The sequence below is a fragment of the Phalaenopsis equestris genome, unplaced genomic scaffold (assembly GCF_001263595.1).
Source record: "Phalaenopsis equestris unplaced genomic scaffold, ASM126359v1 Scaffold225361, whole genome shotgun sequence".
NCBI lineage: Eukaryota > Viridiplantae > Streptophyta > Magnoliopsida > Asparagales > Orchidaceae > Phalaenopsis > Phalaenopsis equestris.
The window spans coordinates 186,672-199,092 of NW_018243408.1; the positions used below are offsets into that span (position 1 = coordinate 186,672).

General features: G+C 35.7%; 1 protein-coding gene across 1 annotated transcript in view; it reads right to left on the reverse strand.

The window, feature by feature from the left end:
• Window positions 1-12,421, reverse strand: part of LOC110037814 — a 54,969-nt gene that overhangs the window by 16,070 nt on the left and 26,478 nt on the right. Inside the window, exon 8 of the mRNA XM_020742536.1 lies at window positions 9,374-9,587. Within this exon, the coding sequence (XP_020598195.1) occupies window positions 9,374-9,587 (214 nt within the window). The remainder of the gene's footprint in view (window positions 1-9,373; window positions 9,588-12,421) is intronic.

Below are 12,421 nucleotides of genomic sequence, written 5' to 3' on the forward strand. Positions count from 1 at the left end.
AGATTTTATCTGCCGAGGAAACAAAGACTGATGAGAACAGTACTGGCTCTCTAGAGAAAACAGATGTACAAATTTCAGAGATTGTCGAGCAAATATTTGATACTGCAACCTCAGATGAGCCAGTTGCTGCTACTGCTGCCACCCCCGAACTGCCTAATATTGCTGCCACCTCTCCAATACCTGAAACATCTCTGCAGATAGTAGTATATGTACCTCCCTCTGCTCATGTCGTGGACGTATCTGCAACATCGGTATTTCTTATTTTATTTGGATCAATTTCCTATATGTAGTTTATTTCAATTGACTTTGTTGCTTGCTTTGTTTATGTGTAGTCCTCAGTGACCGAAAGACACGTTGATTTCCCGGGGCGAGCATTGATCTCTGCAGAAATGCAAACATATATTGATCAATGCTTGTCACAATACCCTGTAAAGTTGTAGCCAACAAATCGTTCCATCAGAAGTTTATTAATGTAATGTTATATATGTATTATTTTTACTCTTCAGGAATGACTTTATTGTCCACTTAAAAGATAGTTCAATATATATTGATCGGGGTATGATGGATGATGTACTCTGCAATGGATGGATTGGGAATGACCAGATGGATGCATTAGCCCTAATTCTTCATGAGAGGAAGAGCCAAAATCCAACATCATTCCGACAATACATATATGTTTCCTCTTTATACTATGTATAAAATAAAATAATGATCGTCATAAGATTTTTTATGTAGTCCATGATTATTTTAAAGTGTGTCAATTCATGCAGGCATATCGGAAAATGGAAGGTGGTGACAACTTAAGGTTTGTGCGCCACATTACGAAAAAAACTGTGAAAGATGTTGAGATTTTATTGTTACCCATTGTTGAAAACCAGCATTGGATACTGCTGATTGCTGACCTGAAGGATAAGAAATGGAAAATATACGATTCATTACCAAACAAAATGCATAAGGCAGTATGCGAGCACGTTGTAAGTCATAAACTACATAATATGTCAATATCATATTAAATTTGTCATTCCATAACATATATTCCTCCCACCTTTCGTAGATAACAATGTTTGCAGCGGATGCCAGACTATATTTTGGTACGAGGAGACCCGGATCATGGGGGTTGACAAAGGTTAATGGCGTACCAACTCAAAATAACAGCATTGACTGCGGCATGTTTGTCTGCAAATACATTGAAAAACTCGTTGATGTCAACCAAATAGATTGGAGCAAAGAGCTGCGGTGGCAGGATGAAATGGCAAGATTTCGGGGTGAATTGGCATATGAAATCTACAGATGGATCGCCTCTGCTAAAAAAGTCTGAACTCATATGTTGACTTTATTGTTATTAATTTTACAGCTTTAGTTGTATTGCAGTTGGATGGAAATTCTTTTCTTTATTTCGTTGTATAGATTTATCGTTTCAATGTGGCTTTGCCTTTGCAGTATTCATATATTTCTATTTTGTGCAGTATCAGTATGGTTGTATTTTTGTATATTCACGGTCGTCTCAACGTTTTATTGGATGAAAATGTTTTTGCAGGTTTCGTTGTATAGATATATTTTGAAGGAGTATCTGTACGGTTGTATTTTGGTATCTTCACGGTCGTCTTCACGTTTTATTGTAATATGCCGCGGTGGTTGTATTTCTAAGGTGTTGTTCAGGTTTTATTTTTATGTCGTTTTTGATGACCGGTGATTGTATTATGGTTTTGTCGCGGTCATGTTCAGGTTGTATTCGTTTAAAGCGTATGACAATCCGCAGAAATAAACGTCTTAAGGAAACCGCGGCGGTTGTATTTTGGTTTCGTCGCGGTCGTGTTCAGATTGTATTCGTTTAAAGCGTATGACGATCCGCAGAAATAAACGTCAAAAGTAAACCGCGGCGGTTGTATTTTGGTAATTTTCAGGTGTTGTTCGGGTTTTATTATTCTGCCGTGTCTCACTACTGCTGGTTTTATTGGAATATGCCGCCAAAGATTTCAATGAAACCAAGGAATAAACCTGTCTTCAAGAAACCACGGAGGGAGTAGTTTTGTTATATTACGTATTTTGGTAATTTTCTGGTGTTGTTCGGGTTTTATTATTCTGCCATGTCTCACTACTGCTGGTTTTATTGGAATATGTCGCCAAAGATTCCAATGAAACCAGGCGGATCGGCAGGAATAAACCTGTCTTAAAGAAACCGCGGAGGTTGTATTTTGGTAATTTTCTGGTGTTGTTCGGGTTTTATTATTCTGCCATGTCTCACTACTGCTGGTTTTATTGGAATATGTCGCCAAAGATTCCAATGAAACCAGGCGGATCGGAAGGAATAAACTTGTCTTAAAGAAACCGCGGAGGTTGTATTTTGGTAATTTTCTGGTGTTGTTCGGGTTTTATTATTCTGCCATGTCTCACTACTGCTGGTTTTATTGGAATATGTCGCCAAAGATTCCAATGAAACCAGGCGGATCGGAAGGAATAAACTTGTCTTAAAGAAACCGCGGAAGTTGTATTTTGGTAATTTTCCGGTGTTGTTCGGGTTTTATTATTCTGTCGTGTCTCATTACTGCTGCTTTTATTGGAATATGCCGCCAAAGATTCCAATGAAACCAGGCGGATGGCCAAAGAATAAACCTGTCTTAAAGAAACCGCGGAGGTTGTATTTTGTCATTGTTCTGAGGATATCAGCACTGATATCACACATTTTTCTGCTGGAACGCAGTAGATGCTTGTCACCGTCCTCCGCCAACGGATGATTGTGACTTTCTACGAATTTCTTTACCGGCCAGTTGCCATCTAAATCAACGAAATATCGGATCATTGCTGGAAAACCAGTCCTTGTGTCCGCTCTTTTAAACCTCACAGTGATAGTGTCCTTCCACTCTTTCTGTCCTTCAACTCTTTCTTAAAACCAGTCTTACCACAAACAAAATCATTTGTCTTCAGCTTCTTTGAATTCGGCCAGAAACCACTGTGTTCCTTTCTCACAGTAAATCCAATATGGTGTGCATATAAACAATATTGTTCATATGCTTCATTCTCGTTGTGGACAACTGCATTAAGCAATTTCTCTGTATCGGGTGACTGCAGATTTAAACATCATAGATACAATCTTACAATACATAAATAACAAGATAATAATACCATAATAATACTATTAAATGACGTTAAGCCATGTTACTGGCCTCCTAAAATAAAATCAATTCAGCAGATCCAACATTACCTTAATAACACTGCGATACTACCACAATAACACCAAATCCCGCGTCCGTAATGTTACGTTGTGATACTGTCACATAAATAACACTTTGATACAACAAAAATAACACCAAATCACCACGACAGTAACGATGCATTATGATACTACCAAAACAACAATGTAATACTACCAAAATAACATCAGACCACAACTTATATTATACCGAACAACCAGAAATGGAAAACAACTACAAAAACAACCAGTGTATCACCGTGATAATACCTAAGTAACACCAAATCCACATGAAAGAAACGTTACATTGTGATACTACCAAAAAAATATCAAATCCTCGAGACATTGACTTTACATTATGATACCACCAAAATAACACTCTCATACTACCAAAATAACACTAAATCCTCGAGACATTGACTTTACATTATGATACCACCAAAATAACACTGTGATACTACCAAAATAACATCAAATCCTCAAGACATTCACTTTACATTATGATACCAGATACTACCAAAATAACATCAAATCCCAACTAATATTCTAATGAACAATAAGAAATGGAGAGCAAATACAATAATAATCGCTGTATCACCATTATATTTCCTAAATAACACCACATCCCACCCAATCAAAACTTAGCGTTTAAACTCATCTAAAAATAGAGCAAACTTCATTAACAATAAAATTACTCCTTAAAACCTAGAACTGCATTCAAACAAGACCTCAACGTACCTGTCGATGTCCTTCTGCCGCATCTAAACTCTGCTCAATCTCATTATTCTCGGAAATATTCTGAGATTTCATCTCATTGTTATGATTCTCAGAAGTATTTTGAGATTCCACCAACATTTCTTCGTCGAAATTTTTTTCCATCGAACCAGCTCCAGCGAACATGAGCGAAAAAATGAGAATATACCAGATACCAATACCCTAAAGCAGACAAAATGTCACTTTCTTCTGTTGGCGGGAATCGAAAATGACAAAAAAACGCTTTTTTTTGTTTTGGGCCGGGAATCGAAAATGACAAAAAAATGATTTTTTTTTGCGGGATTCGGGCCGCCGGGCATAAAAACGCTTATTTTTAAGCTGTAAAGCCACGTGGAATCGCATTCCACGTCGCGCATTCCACGTGGCGAATTTTTATTCGGTACCGCATGTAGGGGTTCATGCGGTGCACGTACCGAATAAAAATTCATCTTCTTGGGGCTTGTTTATGCACTGTTTCGGGGTACCTTTGTTGGCTAATTTGGGCGGGTTTATGCACTGTTTTGAAACACTTTTATTGGCTGATTTTGAGCACTAAAAATCACTATTTCGGGTTGATTTCGCTGCAGCTTTTGGAGCCTTCAAACGCACCTTTTTGGGAATGTATTGGGACTGTTTTGAGTTGATTTCGCTGCACTTTTTGGAGCCTTTAAATGCACCTTTTTGGGGATGTTTGGCACTGTTTTGGACTTATTTCGCTTCAGTTTTTTAAGCCTTTAAATGCACCTTTTTGTGGATATTTTAGGACTATTTTAGACTAATTTCGCTGCAGTTTTTTTAACCTTTAAATGCACATTTTTGGGGATGTTTTGGAACTTTTTTGGGTTGATTTCGCTGCAGTCTGAGCCCTTAAATGCAAGAACTGTTTAGGGCTGATTTGGCCGCAGCTTTGGTGCCTCTAAACACCGTTTTTTGGGCTGGTTACCCACTGTTTTGGGGTTGCGGTTATGGGGCCTTTTGCTTACAATTTGGAGTTAGTTTTGTGGACTTTTGCCCACTGTTTTGGGGCATTTTGTTGGCTGATTTGGGCTGGTTTATGCACTATTTTGTAACACTTTTGTTGGCTGATTTGGTTTAATCTTGAGTGTTGTTTTGGGGATATTAAAAGCATTGTTTTGGGGTTGTCTTAGACGTTGTTCTGAAAAATGATTTGGGCACCGTTTCCGCACTGCTTTGGCCCATTTTTGCCCGCTATGTCAAGCTGATATAATTGATATTTCTTTTTGGGAGAATTTAAACACTTTTTTAGGCCAACTCACTCGTCATTCTACACCCTCCACTTTGTTGTTTATGGGAGTTGGGTCAGTCTCCTCTTTTCGATTTATTTTATTTTCTTTTCTTCTAGGACGATGATGAAAGTGTTTATGCATGCTAAAAGTGGGAATTAGAATAGTGTCTCCTGCTTCAATGACGTTTGATGAAGGGAGAGCATAGCCTATGATACTATTCATCAGTCCTTGGGGGAGGATGCTCCTGACTTTCTTAGATTAGTGGTAGCTCTAAGCCAGATCAAGGCGATTAAATGGTGGACCACTTGATCTTCAAAATATTTATATGTATGACACAAACAAAAAAAATATTTTACTTGTGAAACTATTATTTTTTACTGCTATGTAAACCTTATTTGCATGAAAAAAAGTTAAAAAAACCTTAATAAGACACTACGAGATTCCACTCGTTAATCGCTTCGATTGCAGCATGGAATTATCCTCCTTAGACTGTCTAACTGGTGGCATCTATCAAAAATTAGATTATAAAGCACAACCCAGCTCTGAGCCCCCACCTTTACCAAATTCTTACTGATTGCAGCATGGAATTATCCTCCTTAGATTGTCTAACTGGTGGCATCTATAAAAAATTAGATTATAAAGCACAGCCCAGCTCTGAGCCCCCACCTTTACCAAATTCTTACATTTAGTGTCAGTCTTTCATATGTAACATCAAGGTCGGTCTTTTATATGTAACATCAAGTTTTGTTTTGCTCGTTCTTACTTTCTTAAAACGTATTTTGCTTCTTTACACTGGATTTCTTACCATTTCTTGTACACTGTTATATTATGTTGTACTAACCCTTTCGCCGCAGTAGCAAAGGCCCAAGTACGCATGGTTATAGTTGGTTTTCCTTTTCATTATTGCATTATGTAGCATGTTTTACTTATATGCATTTTGTTTATATATTGTCAGATTTTACGGTAGAAAATAGCAGTCTGGTTACTTATGATGGATCACTATAACATATGAACAAATACACCCTTTAACTTTAACAACAATAATCAATGATAAAACATAAAATATAAAACATAAAACCTTAAACATGGAGACGCTATCAGCAAGGAGCTCGGAGCAAGCTTCGAGGCAACACAACAAAGGACTTCCGTTGATGGATCGAGACTAAAACATGATCTACTTCAGCCAAACCCTTCCTTAGAATTAAACAAACTATAGGATTTTGAGGTGGTTCGTCTAGCACGACATAAATCATCACTTTAACTTTAGGCTCCTGCACAATCATGTTGTGCAGCACAAGTCCTCTTTAGGCTCTGAGGTTGTCGTTTGGTACGAAGTAAACCCTTATGTCTCTAGGCTATTTGTATGTTCGGGATCAGGTAAATGTAAGCACTAAATAATAAAATTGGCAGGATGAAACATTAAATAAAATCTCTTAAAAATTGAAGCCGAACAATAGGATAGTTTACAAAGTCACTGAGGTTCTCCTCAGAATATATGCCATCCTCTATCTTTCTTCTTTTGGATTCTGAAAATAATTGTTCTTATTTGATCCTTTCCCTCTTGATTTTTCACGTCCGACCTTGAAACCCTAAACGTTGAATTCTTGAAGACAGGTACATATGATCATTATTGAGAGTTTTCTTAAGTAACTTAGGTCATTTAGGATGTAATTAACCATAATAAATCATACTTACTCTTCAATATTAGGTAAGGGACTTGTCAGTTAATACACAAAAGGTTCGCAGACAAAACAGATGTCATAAATTATTTTAGTTTATTCAATCGAACTCGTCATGTTATGTGTCTATTCTTTAGGATCGGTGTTTTATTTGTAGTGTTGTGTTCGGTTATTTAAACTATTAAAATATATGAGATCATGTTAGTCTCCTATTTTCAAAATTAAAATACTATTTTTCAAATAAAAATTATATATACTAAACTAAATTTGAAATCATTTTCAAATATAAAATAAACCGACCGACAACCGCAAGAAGACACCTTTCTCGTCCTGAACAACCAAGTCAATGCCACCTCAGTAGGATGGGAGAAAAGCCTTGTCCACATTACTTTTCAGCCAACCAGGAGGGGGCATCAAAAGGGAGTATGAAACAGGGGAGGACTAATTGGTGTCCCAGTGCTCCACAAGTTGAAATTTATGCGTGGAAGTCATTACAAAAGGCTAACCTAGGCAGAATATTAGTCTAACACATCGTATCATATAGTTCTCAGACCACTCCTAAAATCTTGTATGGTTGTGATCCACCTCGTTTGATGCATTATTGACACAGTAAAACTTCAATGTCGTCGGTGGATCAGTACTTAGAAGAGAGGCATAAGGTGTTGACGGAATTGAAGGAATTCTTATTGAAAGCTCAACTTATGAAGAAGCAAGTTGATGGACATCGAAGGGATGTGCAGTTTGTGGTAGAAGATTGGATGCATCAAGAACGTTAACTTTATAAGCAGAAGACATTGGCCAGAAGCGGAAATGAGAAGCACTCCCCACGCTGTTTTGGTTCTTATGAGATCACTCAGTGCATTAGGGTAATGGCTTATCGCTTAAAATTGTCATCTTCGTTGACACTCCATCTAGTGTTCCATGTATCACAACTGAAATGTGTTATTGATGATAGCGTGCCCACATCTTCACTTCTCCCTACTTTGATTGAAGATATGGAAGTTCTCTTTGAGCCAATTGAGTTAAAAAGGGTGCGCCAAGAATCGATAGGTGGGAAAAAAAATGTTGATTAAATGGAAAGTATTGTCAAATTATGATGTCGCGTGAGAGCAACCATATGACTTGATCCAGCAATAGTTTAATCTTGTATATCTTGAGAACAAAGTATATTATTGGGAGGAGAGTAAAGCTAGATCGACGTCTTCCGTCTCATGCTCCATTGAGTCGAGTAGCCCCACTAAACCCATACTGAGCTCCAAATAATTTGAAGACCTATTTTAGGCGCAAGGCTATAAAGTAAATTTAATCATTTTTTAGTTATTTTTGTTTGGTATAAATAGGGCTTAATATGCTTAGGGTTAAGATATGTGATTGTTTTGTTGAATTTTAAGGTTAGGGTATGAGAGATAATTGCCTATTTCTCGAATTCTAGGCCTAATGTTTAGTTATTTGGGATTGTGTTGTTCTGGGTCGGTTGTGGACACTTGTCTCATTCCTATCAAATAGTCTCATGTCTTCCAGGGAAAACTCAAACCTCCAACTTTGGATAAACTCCAAATGAGATTCATCTTTTTCAACAAACATTAGAACTTGCAATGATCATGGCTTGCTTCTAAGAAAGACTCAAATGGACTAAAGTTAAAGTGGGGATGTCCAGAAAAAACCTTGATATCATATGTAGCACTATCAATTATTCGATTTCTCTTCTAACTAATGGTGACTCTAGTTAGATTCTTAATGGGCAAAATTTTGTTTTTTTTTAATGTGCTTCACTCCATAATTGGTATATTTCCAATTAGAATTCGTACTATCAAGAAAGCAACATTTTTTTTTTAGTTTGCTCTCACTACTATGCATGCATTGTTTGAAGAGCGCGAAAAAATTCACTCATGGAGTGAACTTCACAACATTGGGTCCAAATGGTCATCTAAATAGATGATGTGGGCGTATAGAGGAAGTTACTGGAATCAAAGACTCACTCAAATGTTTACTTGCAGATGACAGAAATAGTACTTCCCAAAGGTAGCTAAGATTGCTAATGGTAGAAGGAAAAGGAAATGTATTCATAAATTTTAGATAGAAGATCAATGGATACTGGATTAAGCTAGTGCATTATTCATATAGAGAATGTTAGGCCCTCTTTATTGATTCATACAGCATCAATAAATGGGTCCTCATATGGCTAAGCACTGAATAGCATCGCAGGTGAGCTGATTTCAACCTATATCAAGCAGAATTAACAATAAGCCTGTATTTACAACATAACTAAAATTAAACAGAGCCTATATCAAGCAGAATTAACACTAAGCCTGTATTTACAACATAACTAAAATTAAACAGTTACGACCGCACTGGAAAATTAAAATCACTACACATCAGAGGGAGACTGAACTCTGAATTACCCAAATAAGTTAAATCGGTGGCACATTTGAGTTGTAAGATATGTTCAGTTTCTTAAGAAAATGGAAGATTGTGAAGTTCGGTAACAACTTTGTAAATGAAACCTTAATATTCTTGATTTCCATTTTGTCTGACACTTCAATTAGCAACTCATGATCCCAGCCTGTTGGCTGTGAGGAACAGCCAAGACTCTTTTTGAGCCTTGAGGAATCAATAGAAAGGATAGGCGTCCTCAGACAAAGTCTAATGCAGTTGTCTTCAAACTGAATACACTTCACGCCACAAAAGAGATCTTCAAGCGAACAAATCGTTTCTAACCTGAAACATATGCAAGAAAAAACCAAGTAATCAAGCTATGATAAACAAAAGGGGCATCATTAAAAGAAGATGAAAAGTTAGCGATGATGATTTATTAGGGTTAGTTTGGGATCAATTTTGGTTTTTCTTTTTATTTTTTTGATTTTGCTTTAAGGACTTGTTTGTTCAGTATAATTTTTGCATATTTTTATTTTTTAAAATGAACAGATGTGTTTATTTTTAAAAGCACTCCAAATAACTTTGAGGGTATTTTTAGTGGTTTTAGAAACAATTATCACCCCCAAACATGCTTTACTTCAAATCAAAACAAAAACAAATATAAATTAAATTAAAAATTACAAATTAAAAAATAAAAGTGATCTCAAATAGCCCCTAAATTCTTTTGTGAGCATATTACTTCAAATCAAAAAAAAAAAAACAAAACAAAATAAAATAAAATTAAAAAATTTAAAATAGAAAACAAAAGTGATTCCAAACCACCCAAATTTTATTTGTGAGCATAACCAACTTAAGAAAAGAAAATCGAGAATCATCATTGATTTTTAATTATCAATGTAAATGACATAAACAATATAGACTACATTAAAAAACACAAAATGCAAAGCAAACGAACAACAGTTTTAGCCCAAAAATATAAGAAAACTTCAAAAGAAAATATAAAAATCATAGAACGGAAATTTCCTAATTTTCAAGTAAATCATGTAGTACACTTAAGATATTAACTTTGTAACTTTATAAGAGACTCTTAAAAAAGAAAGTGCTAACCAAATTCTATGGACGAAGAAGCTCTCAAAAAAGTTTCTAAACTACAAACTTCTAAAAGTTCAAACCCAACTAAGTGGCATAACTAAATACTACAAAGGTAGCCTTCTCTAGCCTAAGGTTATGATTTTAAAGAAGTAAAATCCTCCTAAAAGAATAACCCATGAACTGGGGATCAAATCTACTAGATGATCAATCAGGTCAACTATGATCAACATTTGAGCATTAGATAATAAAACGATCAAAGGGATCATTTTCATTGAAGTTTAAATGATCTCATTTCATGAACGAGATTGGCAAAAATATTGACATTCAGCTCACCAAATAGATAGAAAATTAAGTCAACGGAAGTCCTCAAGATCATCGAATGTCTGATGAGCAAGAACATGAGTCAAGATATATAACTCATTGGAAGAGTACAAGAAAAGCTAGATAAGGATGACATTAATTTTAAATTTGCTTTGAATTTTTTTTTATTTTTAATTTAAAGTTGAAGCCTCTTTTATGAGTAAGTTTAGGAAGAGTACGGTGGTCCCTAACTTGTTAAATTATGGATAAACTTGTTCCTTATATAACTTAGTACAAGATAAAATTAAACACTAAAATAATTCCTGCTACATTTTGTACTACCCAAAGTTTTACAAGAGTGGGATTACATTTTAACTCAAAATTTTATCTCTTAATTTTGTTCAAACCCTAATGATGATCAAATACATTTTTATAAAAAGTTATACTTCATTACGATCATTTATACACTTATGTATGTATGTAAAAATAAGTAAATTGTTATTTATAATTTAATTTCGTGATTAAATTATAACTGTTCATCTATTTAAATCATTGTTAACCAAATCATTGCACTGTAACAGAAAATGGAACAGTTCAAGTTCTTTGATATGCAATGGAAGGTTTGGAAATAGATTAATAGTTTATGTTGCCATCACTTTTGGTCAACTCTTCATTCACCTCAAGTATCTAAGTTAAATTTGAAATAAATCACGCAAAATGAAAATCAAATAAAATTAACTTTAATCAAATTATAAAATTGGATCGAGATGTAGCTCGATGAGAGAATATTCTGAAATTATCATTTGTGCCCTGAAATTGTTGTTTTCACTACAGATCATTGTATAAGCTACATTTGATTTATTATTTATTATGAATAGCATGAAATAAATTTTGATGACTATCGGACAACTTTTATATGAAATTTTACGTAGTGAGCTTTTATGCATGAGAATCGTCCCACGCAAAAAAAAAAAAAAAAAAAAAAAAAAAGAGTGAGGGCAGAACAGACTTCGCAAATGTGTATGGATCGTCGAAACCTTTCAAATGAGCATTTTCGGGCTCAGATCGAACCCGTATTAGGGCTCACCATGTCAGGCTACCTCGAGCGCACCAGCGGCATAAGGCAGTGCCTCTGCACGGCAAAGGTAACCAGCACATCGGCACCACAAGACAATGAGGTGACGAACCAACGCTTCTCTTCAGCCATCGACTTCCACTAGATTTATACCTCCCCCTCTCCTCGCAACACTCTTGGCTACTCAAGACTCCTCCCCACTCTCTATCGGCTCTCCTACTTGCTCCTCTCTCCCGCTCTAATGCTCGCTCGCTTGCATGCTTCCTCTCTCAGTGTTCTCGAGTTGATCTACTCCGCTGTAAGCTTCCTCTTCTTCTTCCTCCGATTTTCCAACTCTTCTATACTTCTTCTTCGACACACTTTCTCTTCCATTTTCTTCTTTGTACCTCATCTTTCATTTTCTTCTTCTCACTACTTGAATGTGTAGTCACTCGCCTATGTAGCGCATACTTTATTTCCTTTTATATGTAAGACTTTTATGTGATTTCCTTGCATATGTGAATTTAATGTGTCACTTCCACGTGTAGTTTGCTTTTATATATGAGATTATCACATAGTTTATACTTATATGTAGCTTCCATGAGTAGCTTATTGCCCTTAGGATTTGCATGTGAAAGTTTTCATGCAAAAGAAGACTTTTCCCCATGTGCTTTTGTGTATATTTCTTACAATTTAAGAATCATGTGGTAGTATATTGTTTCTTATATAT